The sequence below is a fragment of the Haliotis rubra genome, unplaced genomic scaffold, assembly GCF_003918875.1.
Source record: "Haliotis rubra isolate DU_JTF1 unplaced genomic scaffold, ASM391887v1 Scf146, whole genome shotgun sequence".
Classification (NCBI taxonomy): domain Eukaryota; kingdom Metazoa; phylum Mollusca; class Gastropoda; order Lepetellida; family Haliotidae; genus Haliotis; species Haliotis rubra.
In genome coordinates, this window is record NW_025765403.1 from 1425403 (window position 1) to 1442374 (window position 16972).

General features: G+C 40.5%; 1 protein-coding gene across 1 annotated transcript; it reads left to right on the forward strand.

The window, feature by feature from the left end:
• Positions 1-2539: 2539 nt before the first annotated feature.
• LOC124269635 (NFX1-type zinc finger-containing protein 1-like) lies at positions 2540-16209 on the forward strand. Its single transcript, XM_046704672.1, is given in 6 exon segments — positions 2540-2834; positions 8486-8542; positions 9022-13858; positions 13861-14268; positions 14271-14484; positions 14949-16209. Coding segments are annotated over 5 exon segments (5682 nt in total). The 5' UTR covers positions 2540-2834; positions 8486-8513; the 3' UTR covers positions 15143-16209.
• The last annotated feature ends 763 nt before the right edge of the window (positions 16210-16972 follow it).

Below are 16972 nucleotides of genomic sequence, written 5' to 3' on the forward strand. Positions count from 1 at the left end.
CGACGTTTCACTCTTGCTTGACAACGGTACAAGAATCTGTATCGAAACGTCGCACTCACGAAATAAAGAAGTTGTTATCCATAAAAAACTTGTTCTATATTGTACGTCTCAACTTCTAAAATGCCACTCAAACAAGTCAGTCTTCCTTGTATTGTATTTCAATGTGCCAAACATTGGTGTAACGTTTTAGAGGCATGGTGGTCGATCCACAGTAACCTAACATGACATCATGTCGACATCAGGGGCACGAGTTGCCATAGTATTCAAAAACTATGGATCTTTGCTGTTGGGAGTTCTGTCCCTTACGTGTTCCAGGATGCAATGGTTTTGTGTGTTTGGTACACCCAGATACATCTCTGTTTTAGCACCCTTATATTGCTGGTTGGTTACCATCGTTACGGCAGTGTCTGGCATTGATTTCCTTTAAGTCAACGTTATGCTGATGTTCAGTGATGTAAGAATGTCTTTCAAAGTGGTGTTGAACAAAACTCACTCCCTCACTCACATATTATGTTGCTGTGGTTAGTTGAAGCCGACCTTGATTATAATGTCGCTCATCACTGGGCTAGTTTTGCCCAGCTTAATATTCGTATTTCAAAACAGGTTTCGTCAAATGGGTTTGACCATCCCTACCTACTCCTCCAAACACACAAAGCTCCAGTACTCATGTTTATTATATGCTCATGTAGACTTAAGATAGGTATACAGGGGTGCAATGCGGATGACGAGGTCAAATTCCGTATTGCAGCCCAGGTTCCGTATTGAACCCCTACCGCTACGCTATGATTTGTTTTAATAAGTAACAGATAAAAATGCAAGATAAGAGGGTATATAATTAATATAGAACGTCATACTAGTGTATTTGGATGTTTTGTATTGAACGAGAAGAGGTCATGAGAGCATGGGAGTTGCTTCTCTGACATCTTCTCGTTCAATGCAAAGCATCCAAATGCACCAGTATGACGTCATGGGAGTTCTATATATTTATTAAATCCTCATTGCATTCAGTGCTCAGTCACTCTAAACCCTTTTTTAATATATTCCAGTGGATGGACATGATGCATCATGAAAATAGCAATTTCATGTAGCATTGAATCCAAACGTGATTCATTTTACAAAAGGTTTTGCTCTGTTTATGAGTCCTATGGTGTTTATGTTTTGAACATGTCAACAAAACCCACCATCCGTAAAATACCCGTATGTAACAGCATGATTTTCAATTTCGGCGTGTAGTGTCACAGAATACACAATTCACATGCAATGCAATGCAATTCCTATATGCGTTTCTTTTTTGGGAGAGTATATTTACTTCTTATTAACATGATGCGGCTATAAAGAGCAGATTTGTTCGTCGTTAATATCTTTTTAAGAAGGTAATCTCGAGACGTTGTGCTTTTGTGTATATATTTTGACTGGTTTGCTTCAAAATAATTGATTTCCTCGTTTAAGAATTTAAATATCGCCTCATACGGATGGTTTTACTTGGATTTGGATATCAATCACGAAACTGGATATGTTCGACACAAAAATTGGTATACAGTCGAGCACCGTTGTGTCGAACTCTGATAACTCGATATCTCGGTTGTCTCGAAATAACAACTCGGTCCCGGCAAAATCGTTCATAATTTATCAGTTTAGCGTTTTGTTTTCTTTCATAGTGATATGTGATGATATGCCCTGGTCGGATGTCTCGACGTTCGGATAACTCGACATTTTTTCTTGGTCCCATGAATATCGAGACAACGGTGCTCGACTGTAGATGATAGACCAACACAGACATTACGGCGAACATAGATAAGAGAGAAGCGCATCCCATTGTTTTAAAGCATAACAAGTTAACTGACACATAAGTCTTGTTAATAATGATTTTAGACGGGTTTACAACTATTTTGTTTCATTTAAGTGAGTAATTTCGTTAATAAACGTAAACTACACCTCGAATTAAGAGCAGTGGTATCCACCCCTTTCCGTAAAGGCTTAAATCCATCACTAAAAAATATGTATCCACGCATATGCATAGACTACACTCCCGTCCTTTTGGTGAAAATATTGTACAACAACTCAACCTAACAGATCGAAAATAAGGCGTACGGACTTGCCTCCCTTACATAGCTTGTCACTGCACTTGCGATGCTGAAAAGAATGGCATGTATTTCTCCTCCACCCTCAATCTACCTGTAGCCCCATTGCCATTAACAGTTCACACCCCAACATACACGCAAATGCATACGCCTACGCACATATCTGTGTTGTTCACTCCCCGACTCGGGTACTGTTCTTCTCTCTCTCTAGTTCAGGTAAGCATACATGGGTATTACGAAACTACCACTCTGATATGTAATTCGATAAACTCGTTACCACATCATGTGATTGAGATAGCCAACATTTTTTCACAAGGCTGTCTGTTCAATCTGGTTTCAACGAAACTGTGATAAAACCCCACCTCTCCATTGCCAGCATCACGGCTATTTATAGACGGTCACGTAACCTTGGGAAATCCCAGGTACGGTCGATACGCTGAGTGAAATTCAATAGGCGCCCTTCACCGACACGGTCCTTGGTGACATGACAATACGTCTCCATGTATCTCTATGCTATGAAGCATGTGATAGCACTTGCTGTAATCGCTCATAGGTCTTATCGCAAACAAAAACGAAAGCGAAAATAGAGTGATTTGGCTGAAATTCTGATGACGTCACAGCTCTAATACAGTTCCTGGAAAGCCCGTGTGGTCGTCACTTGTATATACAAGGGGGTGTTGTGTGTCACTGATCAGTTCTTGGAACTCTAGAATGAGATCTGGCAGAACTTAGAGGTCCCGTCAAAGGCCGATGGTAAGTACAGTAAGCTTGAAGCTACCTATACCCACTAGCTTGTCCCTCTGATCACCGAAACCCGACTCAGCCGTGTTGGTTCGACCTGATATGCAGGAATGTGTGTATATGTGTTTCATTATTGACGAATAATTATTGTGGCCGTCATTCAATCGTCTGTCGACATGGATACTAGTTTGACAATATATGTGAAGGTTGTAAGCGGGAGATGTTATGAGCAGTAAACACGGTTCATTGGTAGAGAGCCCATACATTTTTCCGCAAATGCTCCAGGAAAAAAAATATTTGCTGTGTTTTACATCGTTCGAAAATTGTGTTTAATTTGATTATCTATCAGATGAGTACCATTTTCACTTTGAGATACTGTGAGATATCAGACGATATCTATAAGGTACGATCTTCTAAACGAAAGGGGCGGTAGGGTGAGATTCAGGCATACTGTATACATGCCACATGGTGAGATTCATGCATACTGTAAATATGCCACATGGCGAGATTCATGCATACTGTATGCATGCCACATGGTGAGATTCATGCATACTGTATACATGCCACATGGTGAGATTCATGGCATACTCTATACATGCCACATGGTGAGATTCATGCATACTGTATACATGCCACATGGTGAGATTCATGCATACTGTATGCATGCCACATGGTGAGATTCATGCATACTGTATACATGCCACATGGTGAGATTCAGGCATACTGTATACATACCACATGGTGAGATTCATGCATACTGTATGCATGAAAGATGGTGATAATCATGCATGCTGTATACATGCCACATTGTGATATTCAGCCATACTGTATACATTCCACATGGTGAGATTGATCTATGCAGTATATATGTCACATGGTGAGATTCAGACATACAGTATACATGCCACATGGTGAGATTCTGGCATACTGCATACATGCACGATGGTGATATAACTGCATATTGTATACATGCCACATGGTGATATTCATGCATATTGTATAAAATGCCACATGGTGAGATTCATGCATACTGTATACATGCCACATGGTGAGATTCATGCATACTGTATAATTATGCCACATGGTGAGATTCATGACATACTGTATACATGCTACATGGTGAGATTCATGCATACTTTATACTGTAGATTCATGCATACAACATGGTGAGATTCAGGCATACTGTATGCATGGCACATGGTGAGATTCATGCATACTGTATACATGCCACATGGTGAGATTCATGTATACTGTATACATGCCACATGGTGATTCATTCATGAATGGTGAGCTGTATACATTCATGCCACATGGTGATATTCATCCATATTGTATACATACCATATGGTGAGATTCATGCATACTGTATACATGCTACATTGTGAGATTCATGCATACAGTATGCCACCTGGCGAGATTCATGCCATGTATGTATGGTGAGATACTGTATGGCACATAGCAATATGCAGATTCATGCATACTGTATACATGCCACATGGTATGCCACACGGTGATATTCATGCATAAAGTATACATGCCACATGGTGAGATTCAGGCATACTGTATACATGCCACATTGTGACATTCATGCAATCTGTATACATGCTACATGGTGATATTCATCCATATTGTATACATACTTTAATGTGAGATTCATGCATAATTTATACATGCCACATGGTGAGATTCAGGCATACTGTATACATGCCACATGGTGAGATTCAGGCATACTTTATACATTCAACATGGTGATATTCATGCATACTGTATACATGCCACATGGTGAGATTCATGCATACTGCTGACATGCCACATGGTGATATTCAGGCATACAGTATGTATGCCACATTGTGACATTCATGCGTACTGTATACATGCCACATGGTGAGATTCATCCCTATTGTATACCTGCCACATAATGTGATTCATGCATACTGTATCCATGCCACATAGTGAGATTCATCCATATTGTATACATACCACGTGGTGAGATTCATGCATACTGTATGCATGAAAGATGGTGATATACTGCATACTGTATACATGCCACATTGTGAATATTCAGGCATACTGTATACATGCCACATGGTGAGATTCATCAATATTGTATACATGCCACATGGTGAGATTCAGGCATACTATATACATGCCACATGGTGAGATTCATGCTTACTCTATATATGCCACATGGTGAGATTCATGCATACAGTATACATGCCCATTCATGAGATTTATCTATACTGTATATATGCCACATGGTAAGATTCATGCATGCTGTATACATGCCACATGGTGAGATTCATGCATACTGTATACATGCCACCTGGTGATATTCATGCATACTGTATGCATGCCAGATGGTGAGATTCATGCATACTGTATACATGCCACATGGTGAGATTCATGTATACTGTATATATGTCACATGGTGAGATTCATGCATACTGTATACATGCCACATGGTGAGATTCATGCATACTGCATGCATGCACGATGGTGATATAACTGCATACTGTATACATGCCACATGGTGATATTCATGCATATTGTATAAAATGCCACATGGTGAGATTCATGCATTCTGTGTGCTTGCCACATGGTGAGATTCATGCAAACTGTATATATACATTATGCCATACTTGGTGGTGATTATGGCATACATACTCTATACTGTATATGCCACATGGTGAGATTCATGTCATACTGTATGCATGCAACATGGTGAGATTCATGCATACTGTATACATGCCACATGGTGAGATTCATGCATACTGTATACATGCCACATGGTGAGATTCATGCATACTGTATGCATGCCACATGGTGAGATTCATGCATACTGTATACATGCCACATGGTGAGATTCATCCATATTGTATACATGCCATATGGTGAGATTCATGCATACTGTATACATGCTACATGGTGAGATTCATGCATACTGTATACATGCCACCTGGTGATATTCATGCATACTGTATGTATGGCACATGGTGAGATTCAGGCATACTGTATACATGCCACATTGTGACATTCATGCATACTGTATACATGCCACATGGTTAGATTCATACATACTGTATGCATCCCTCATGGTGAGATTCATGGATACTGAATACATCCCACATGGTGAGATTCATTCATACTGTATACATGCCACATGGTGAGATTCATGCATACTGTATACATGCCACATGGTGAGTTCATGCATACCGTATATATGCCACACGTTGATATTCATCGATACTGTATACATGCCAGAAGGTGAGATTCAGGCATACCGTATACATGCCACATTGTGACATTCATGCAATCTGTATACATGCCACATGGTGAGATTCAGGCATACTTTATACATGCAACATGGTGATATTCATGCATACTGTATACATGCCACATTGTGATATTCATGCATGTTGTATACATGCCACATGGTGAGATTCATGCATGCTGTATATATGCCAGATGGTGATATTATGCATACTGTATACATGCCACATAGTGAGATTCATCTATATTGTATACATACCACGTGGTGAGATTCAGGCATACTGTATACATTCAACATGGTGATATGCATGCATACTGTATGTATGCAACATTGTGATATTCAGGCATACTGCATGCATGCCACATGGTAATATTCCTGCATGCTGTATATATGCCACATGGTGATATTCAGGCATACAGTATACATGCCACATGGTGATATTCATGCATGCTGTATACATGCCATCTGGTGATATTCATGCCTACTGCGTTCATGCTACGTGGTGAGATTCATGCAAACTGTATACATGCCATATGGTGAGATTCATGCATACTCTATACATGCCACATGGTGATATTCAGGCATAATGTATGCATGAAAGATGGTGATATACATGCATACTGTATACATGCCACATTGTGATATTCAGGCATACTGTATACATTCCACATGGTGAGATTGATCTATGCTGAATACATGCCACATGGTGAGATTCATGCATAAAGTATACATGCCACATGGTGAGATTCATCCATGTTGTATGCAGACCGTATGGTGAGATTAAGGAATACTGTATACATGCCACATGGTGAGATTCAGGCATACTGCATGCATGCAAGATGGTGATATAACTGCATACTGTATACATGCCACATTGTGATATTCATGCATATTGTATAAATACCACATGTTGAGATTTATGCATGCCGTATATATGCCACATGGTGAGATTTAGGCATGCAGTATACATGCCACATGGTAAGATTCAGGCATGCTTTATACATGCCACATGGTAAGATTCATGCATACTGTTACATGGTATGTGGTCCATTGGCAACATGTATGTTTCACAGTATGTAGTACATAGACAGTATCTATATATGTATAATAGTATGTGGTACATAAACAGTATGTATGTATCACAGTATGTGGTACATAGACATTATGTATGTTTAATAGTATATGGTACATAGACAGGATATATGTATAAGAGTATGTGGGACGTAGACAGTATGTATGTATCATGTTATGTTGTACATGTACAGTGTGTATGGACCACGGTATGTGGTACATAGACAGTATATATGTATAACAATATGCGGTACATAGACTGTATGTATCATGGTATGTGGTACACAAACAGTATTAATGTTTAAAAGTATGTGGTACATAGACAGTATATATCTAACATTATGTGGTACATAGACTGTATGTATCATGGTATGTGGTACACAGACAGATAGATAGATAGTATCACGGTATGTGGTACATGGACAGTATATATTATAACAGAATGCGGCACATAGATAGTATGAATCTTTAAAAGTATATGGTACATAAACAGCAGATAGATAGATAGATAGATAGATAGATAGATAGATAGATAGATAGATAGATAGATAGATAGATAGATAGATAGATAGATAGATAGATAGATAGATAGATAGATAGATAGATAGATAGATAGATAATATCACGGTGTGTGGTACATAGACAGTTTTCATGTATTACACTATTGATATGAATATCTACAACTGTTATGCAATGCCTTTAACTACCAGTACACCACTAGCCTATTTATAGAGATTGTTTCTGCAACGGGACTTGACGACGAGATAAACACCTATCAGCCGCGTCAGCACAGTCACTGGAACTGCTATATAATAGGGAGTGACGAACGGTGAATACTGGTTATAATCCTTTGTCTGAGGGAATATTTGCCTGTGCTCCTCTCGTTTAAGTGTACATTTTAAATTCACCGACATATTATCTGTTATACCACACGTGTGTGCGCTATGAATATGGTTGATAATTTATCAGTGTTTCATGAAGGAACTACACTGATTGTGACAGAATCTTTTCTGAAAAAAATCCTTCCATTTTTTTTAAATATGACGGATATAATGGATAGTGGAATAACACATAACCTTGCATGTTCATGAATATGAGTTATTTGAAAAAAAATATGTTGATAACACGGTTAATGTAAAGGTTGTTTCGTACTATAAGAAACTCCGATAAAACCGGAACTGCTTACACCACATGCAACAGTAATGCCATAGAACCAGGAAGTTGGAACACCTGCTTTATGCCTATAGAACCATGTATACCTTATATTAATTATAGATATACATGTAATTGTATTTTTAACCGAAACGTTTTGCTATTTTAGATCACACAACACATCTGGCTTCTTTACCATGGACAACGATGATGACCACGTCCATAGGTGGGATGTTATTTCAAGTTTATCTTGATTAAGATGATCTTCTCAAATATTATTCGAAGTATTCATGTTGTCAAATGAATTCATTTGATATATTTTCTGTTGGTTTTAAGGTACCTTAACATTCTAAACTATAGACATTTTCTTGTAAGCAACATGATCTTGATGTAGAAGTAATGCAAAGTATAAATGAATTATCGCGTCACTGGATTTATTAATCCAGATGCTGTCAGTGGATTGTATAGTAGGTCCCCCAAGTGTTGACGCTACCTCCATATGGTGCTGGTATTCAACAGTTCGGGTTGGGGCAACAAAAATTACTTGAATTATTATGCAGATTTTGTAAGGGCCTGGTATCTCCCATATGTCATTTCTTTTCGATGATAACGAAGACACACTTTTCTTAGACGTCACTTTAAATAACGCCGTTTGATCCATATTCTCAGTGGTTGTGTCATGTTGAGTCATCTCTGCCATTACAGACCTGATTACGGACAAGATCAAGGTGATGGGAGAGGACGAGGTCGAATGAGAGGTCGAGGTCGATGGGGTCACGGACGAGGCTTTAGAGGTGCCGGAGGATGGGGAAGAGGTGGTGGACGAAACGAAGACGAACACAATTTGGATCATGGAAGGTTTGGAGGGAGAGGGCGAGGAGAACACAGAGGTAGGGGCGAAGGACACTGGGGAAGAGGTGCTGATCGCGCAGAGGAAGAAGGAAGAGGTCACAATGACGGTGATGGTGCCAGAGGAGGCCGAGGACAAGGGTTCCGAGGAAGAGGTGGAAGAGGGGGAGGTCATTACCTTGATTACAGGCAATTGCAAGAACTGCGGTCAAAGGATCCATCTACAATTGTTATGACACTTGGCCAGGAATCAGGTCTCGGCTCACTCCTCAAACGACACAATCTTTCATCTCATATGATGTATGCGATTGTAGGTGCCCTTGCACAGGCATGTTTATGTAAATCTGCTCAGACTAACCTTATTGAACTCTTGCTCACTGTTCAGCGGTCAAAATTTTACGACCATGTCCCTGATGTTTTGAACGACATCAGAAACAGACCAAATGAAAATCCCAGAGAAAAGAGGCAGTTCATCAAAGACTTGATATCAGTTATGAAGGAACTGGCTACCAGACTGCCACATTCATACATTCATGTTCTTGGAGTGAAGAGCTTCCTGGAAATGATCCTGCCTGAACTTGAACTAAAGTCTGATATCGTAGATGAAGAGATGCTTCAACACCTGAAGCAGCTGCAGGATATGCAAACGCCAACTGTTGACAGGACGACAAAAGAAGAAGGTGGGGATGAGAAAAAGGAGTATACTGATGGGACACCACCTAGTGATTTCAGAGATATGTCCATATTTCCAAATGTCGAGGACATTCACCCTGAGGAGAAACCTTTTCTTCGCAAGAACATAGATGTTGGTAGATACAATGACCTTCATCATTACTTGGACGTCCAGTTCCGTTTGTTGAGGGAAGATTTTGTCTACCCTTTGAGGAACGGCATTGCAGAGTATCAAGCTGCCAATGTTCCAGGAGAGAAAGGTCAGAGACTGAAAGACATACGGGTCTATCATGATGTCCAGATCGTGCGGACAGTGTGCTCAGATGGTGGACTTCTCCACAGAATCATGTTTGACATGAGCAAGCTTCGCAAAATCAGATGGGAAAATTCTAAGCGACTGATATATGGATCGTTGGTCTGCTTGTCACATGACAATTTTGAAACCCTTCTCTTTGCTACTGTTTCTGATAGAGATCCAAAGAAACTTCAGGATGGTATACTTGATGTATTACTTGAAAATGATGAAGATCTTGATGACATCCTTTCCCTGGATACCCGTTTTGTAATGGTAGAGACATCAGCTTACTTTGAGGCCTACAGACATGTCTTGAGAGGTCTGCAGATGCTCCGTGATGGTGATCTTCCATTTGAAGAGTACATTGTCGAATGTGAGAGTGAGGTGAAGTCACCTCAATACCTCCGGGGTTTAAGGACTGTCAAATATGACCTGCGCCCACTTGTGGATGAAAAAACTGTTCTAAGGGAAGACACTGCTTTGAGACTGCAGAAAAGGGAGGTGAGCTACGACTTTAGTCGCGAATCACAGATTGCCAACAACATTGAAATACTGAATCATTTGGATTGGCCGTCTGCCATCCAACTGCATCTTGATCCGTCACAGTACAAAGCCTTAAAAACAGCCCTCACCAAAGAGTTCGTCATTATGCAAGGACCACCTGGTACAGGGAAAACGTATGTTGGTTTAAAGATTGTGAAGGCCCTGTTACACAACACAAAGACCTGGAATGCAAACAACAGATCACCAATGCTCATCGTTTGCTACACAAACCATGCACTAGACCAGTTTCTTGAAGGAATAATATCCTTCTACAGAGGAAGTATCATCAGAGTAGGAGGAAGGATCAAAAGTGAGCAACTGGAGGATTACTCACTCAAAGCACAGAGACAAAGGGCACGAAAATTGCACGGTTCCAGAGATATGAGAAATACTGGACGGATGAGATGGGAAATTCGTAACAGTATGATGACCCTGAAGCTTGAGATTGAAAAGATTGGTCAGCAAATAGAAGCAGCCGAGAGGGAGATATTACATGAAGATGTGTTGCGACCATTCATGGGTGAAAGCTATGATGATATGGTGATGGCGATGAATATGATGCTAATGCAGATGCAGGAAGCAAATGGCCATGTGCCACCACCAACCCCTGTCATGGTAGAGTGGTTGGGCATTGGTGCGTTTGGCGAAATGGTGAACCCAGCTGAGCAACCGCAACCAGGGGAAGACATTGAAAATGAGGACGAGGATGGTGGACTGATAGATGTTCAGGAAGAAGCAGATCTCTTGCAAGAGCAGAGACAGATGCATGACATGGACGATGGTGACATGGAGGAAAGTGAACTTGACAAGCTTCAGAGAATGATTGAGCATCTTCAGTATGAACGAGGTGGATATGTTGCCTTTGATGTGACAAATTTGGACAGGAACCCGAAGGAACAAGAAGATGCAATGCAGTTCCAGTTACAGCCTGAAGCCCGAAGACGTCTTAAAAGACGTATTTTGAAAAGATTGAGATCCACACAAAGGATGACATCAGCAGAGGCTAATCGTGTCCGGGATCCTTGGGCACTCCAAATGAATGATAGATGGAAATTGTACAGATTCTGGGTACACTGTCTCTGTGAAAGACTGCAACGTGACATATCAACAAAGGAGGCTAGATACAAAGCAGTGGTAACTCAGTACAAAGAGTCACAGATGATTGAAGACAAACAGATCATGGAGACTGCAACAGTGATAGGGATGACAACAACAGGGGCAGCCCGCTATCAACAGGTGCTGTCGGAGATTGGCCCCAAAGTCATAGTTGTTGAAGAAGCTGCAGAAGTTCTTGAGGGACACATCATCACAACTCTGAGCAAGAAATGTGAACATCTGATACTTATCGGAGATCATAAGCAGCTGAAGCCAAACCCTACTGTATACAAACTTGCAAAGCAATTCAAGTTAGATCTGTCTTTATTTGAGAGAATGATCAACAATGGCATGCACTGTGACACGCTGGCTCTTCAGCATAGAATGCGCCCTGAAATTGCCAGGTTAATGAAGCCAATCTACCCCAAGCTTGAAAATCATTCCTCTGTCCTCAATTATGAGAAGATCAAGGGGATATCTGACAACATGTTCTTCATCAACCATGGATATCAAGAAGAACATGACATTGAACGTGTCAGTCACGCCAATGAGTTTGAAGCTAGATATGTCGTAGCACTGTGTGAATATCTGATGAAACAGGGATATGAAAGATCACAAATCACAATTCTCACAACCTACTCAGGACAGCTACTGAAACTGAAGAAGATGATGCCAAAGCAGATTTTCCAGGGAGTCAGATTGACAGTGGTGGACAACTACCAAGGAGAGGAGAATGACATAATCCTTCTGTCACTCGTGCGAAGCAATGCTGAAGGAAGCGTTGGATTCCTGAAAATTGAAAACCGTGTCTGTGTGGCACTTTCACGGGCTAAGAAAGGATTATATGTCATCGGGAACTTTGATCTCCTTGCCCAAGAAAGTCAGCTGTGGAGGGAAATAAAGAAAGATTTGCAGATTAACAACCAGATAGGAACAACCTTGAACCTATATTGTCAGAATCACCCGCGGGACACGGGCATTGCTGCAAAGAAACCGGAAGACTTCGGGAAAGCTCCTGAAGGTGGTTGCATGAAGCAGTGCACCTTCAGACTGGAATGTGGACATGTCTGTTCTCGACTTTGCCATCCTTATGACCCCAACCACGAAGAATACAAATGCAATAAACCCTGTCCAAAATCTATATGCCAGAACAATCACCCATGTCCACGATTGTGCTATCAGCAGTGTGAGAAATGCGAAGTGCCAGTCGAAAAGGTGATACCTCGTTGTGGACACAAACAGCTTGTCCCCTGTTGCATGAATCCCAGGAAATACGAATGTCAAGCTAAATGTGATAAGGTCTTGAAGTGTGGACACCCATGTGGAAACCCATGTGGAATTGAGCATCAGTGCAAACAGATGGTGAAGAAGACGTGGAGATGTGGACACACAAGTGATGTTGAATGCATGAGGAAAGACTCGGCTGTCTGCAAGGCAAAATGTTCAACAATGCTGGAATGTGGACATACGTGTGCTGGCAACTGTCACGACTGTCATGAAGGAAGGCTGCACGTATCATGCCGTAAGAACTGCAAGAGGATCCTTGTCTGTGGACACGAATGTAAGGACATGTGCAGCAACTGTCCCCCATGCAGAAATGTTTGTGAGAACCGATGTCCGCACAGCAAATGTTACAAAATATGCGGCGAGATTTGTGTACCATGTAATGAGCCCTGTGAGTGGAAATGTCTGCACCATGCATGCACCAAGAAATGCAGAGAGCCATGTAATAGACCTCCGTGTGACGAACCCTGCCTGAACGTCCTTCGCTGTGGTCACCAATGCATCGGACTATGTGGTGAGCCTTGTCCACGTCTGTGCAGAGTGTGCAATCACGATGAAGTCACATCAATCTTGTTTGGCACAGAGGATGAGCCAGATGCAAGATTTGTTGAGCTTGAGGACTGTGGTCATATTGTGGAAGTATCTGCCATGGACAGGCTCATGCAAATGGATCCTGAAAATGATGCTATTCAGTTGAAAACATGCCCTCACTGCAAGACGCAGATTCGACGGAACACCAGATATGGATCTCTGATCAAGAAAATGCTGAAGGATATAGACACAGTGAAAAAACGTTATATTGGAAAGATGACAGAATACGTGTTCTGAAAGCTAAACTTGAAGCTGAAGCCAACAGGGAAGTTGACCCACAAGAACGGAATGAAAAACTGGATATGCTGAAAAAGGGTTATGTCAACACTGAAGTTGGTCTTAATGCTATTGAGAATCAATTTCGTTTCTTGAAACGTGCGTCCAAATTATTTGATTCCTATGAAAAGCTTGCAGAGGACTGCAAAGAAGCCGTTCTACGTCCCGTTCTCAGGGATGCCATTTCCAGCATGAAGGAGCTGGAGCAATTCCGAAAATGGCTCATGGGGACACGATCATCCCTCAGTGATCAGGATGTCTCAGATGCCCAGGATGAAGTTGACAGGAATAAGGCTATCATCAGGCTCTTAAAGGTAGAGAGAATTATAGCCATCAGAAACCCTGAAATGCCAGAGGCTTTGAAAAAGAACTCCAAGCTCTACAGGGGACTTTGAAATATGGCAAAAGGTTTACCAAACAACGGCAAGAAAGAGTGAAGAATATCTTCGAAATTCTAAAGAAGCATGTTCCAGAATCTGGTCTTGGTATATCTGAAGAAGAAAGGGTGGAAATAGTGAAAGCAATGGCACTCACAAAGGGACATTGGTTTAAATGTCCTAATGGTAATATATTTTTCGTAATGTTCTCATTTACCCATCTTTAAATGCACTTTTAGACTTTAGTTAAATTCCTTATGTTTCGATGCTAAATTTACATACGATCGTCCTGGTTCGGCCTTCACTGTCTTAGTTAATAATTTCTATAAATCACTGTTATTTGTTCAAAACCTGAAGTTATCATTTGAAAACAACCATTTCAAGAAAATAATTGTTGTTGACAGACAGTTACTTCATATACTTTTGACAATTTTATTCACCTAAAAATGGGATATTTTAGATGAATCTCTAGTCTTGAAGTAAAGCATTTGGATGTAGGATATTGTGTTTGGGGTCCAGCCACATCATGGCACAGGACAACAGATCTGGGTTCCAGAAATTGCCATTGAACTCGAGAATTGACAAGCGAACACTCCAAGTTCTATTCCACAATCTGATTCCTTAAGTAACTTAGTTACTTTCGATTTCAGGGCATGTCTATGCAATCGGAGAATGTGGTGGAGCAACCATGGTGTCGAAGTGTCCAGAATGTAACGCTACAATCGGTGGTACCGGGCACAGACTGAGAGGCGACAACGCCCTTGCACCAGAGATGGACGGAGCTGCGTTTGCAGCATGGTCAGAGCAGGCCAATCTTGGGAACTATAACCTGGATATGCTGTGACCATCTGTGTCGGTCTTTGGACTGGAAACCACATCATGTACTGTTGATATAGGAAGTGGGATATCCATAGCGATCGACATATCCATCCATACTTCAACCCAGCTGACGAAAGTAAAGGGTTAAGGATAAGGCAACATGCTAATGCTTCTTTGAATTTACAAGTACAATATTGTCTTTCTCCGCTGTGGTGTAGACAACCTCACAGTATCGTAATTGTATTGAGTGATTCTGTGAAACAGAAATTGTAAATTATTTTCCCTAAATATGGACCTTTTATGTTGAAAACATAAACCAAAGTGTGTAATTGAAGACTGTGTGTGCTAGATATCAGCAAAATATAAAACAGCGTATTTTGCAAACTTTGATTGGTGAAAAAAAATGAATATAACCTGTTAATTGAATGCATAAAATGATGTCATTTGTAAACAGCTAAGATATCATAAGATTTGTAGTTCCTACATTGCAAAGTCTAATAACTCACTGTTTAACACAGAATGGCGATATACACAAATTTCATATTTTTGAGTGAATTGCAATTACCGGGACATCCTAGTTTTTACTTAAAGTGGATTACAGCTGACTACTCGTGAATGACTTGCAAATTAAGATTGATGGGGTTCACATTGTCTGCAATACTAAATCACGAAGTTATCTGTTAGTATAGAACCTCGTATGACTAGATATATGTTGCTGGTTGCCTTCACATGGCAATGTATCTTGGATTAACATTACTTTAATATAGTGTTATATATCCGTCATGGACAAACACCAGGATTATGAGTAATGTTTTTGAACATGTAAAGAAAGTTTTATCCATGGCTTTTTTTGTGGAAGCGGTGGAAGACTGTGGGGGATGGGGGTTTATTTTGAATATTGATACGCGTTAAGTATACTAAAATGTGTGTGTGTGTGTGTGAGTGAGAGAGAGAGAGAGAGAGTGTGTGTGTGTGTGTGAATTTGAAGTTTTGTCGCAGAAATCTTTTTTAGAGTGGACACCTCTGTTATTCGTTAAAATGATTGATCAGCTTTATTTGTGCCTTCACAATAAATACTTACTATTCACTTACTATTCGACTGCTGTTTTAAGTTGTTTCCTATTTATCAAGTACGATTGATGATCACTAGTCAACAAATCACATGGAGAGGGAAAGTCACTCCTCGTGTCTTACCCTCATGTTGACTGAAGCGGAGCTTGGGTTATATTCTAACCAAAATTCCGACTTTTGTGTGATCGGGGAACACCTCTTGGTATGAATCACATTTAATGAACAAAAAAACGTTCGCATCTATTAAAACGCGAGTGTTGGGGAATGAGTTCGCCTGGCAAGAGGTCTGACCATACCAACCCACACACAACACAACACCTGAGTAAATAAACGTGGAGTTTATTACAACGCAGTCACTGAACGATATGTTTCATAGTCAGGCAATAACAGAATGATTTACAATATATACTACCCATCAAAAGTTTAGACTCACTTAAAGCACTCACTATATGTTATGTATATGTATGTGGTTACATCGAAGATGAATTTCTCCACCAACTTGGGGGAACCAACTGAAAACCTTATGCAGATGAATTGCACAAGGATGATGCTTCATGGCTACATTTACACTAGTGAGTCTAAACTTTTGATGGGTAGTATATTATTACAGCATGTTCACAATGCAGTCATCTGTCAAAGAACATGAACATCATGTGTACATTTGTTACACATACTACCTTAATCACGATACACATTCAATAGTATACAACGTAATAAAATTGTTCAATACTCTACACCTCACCCCAGCGGGTGTTCATACAATCTACAAAACAGCAACGTATTC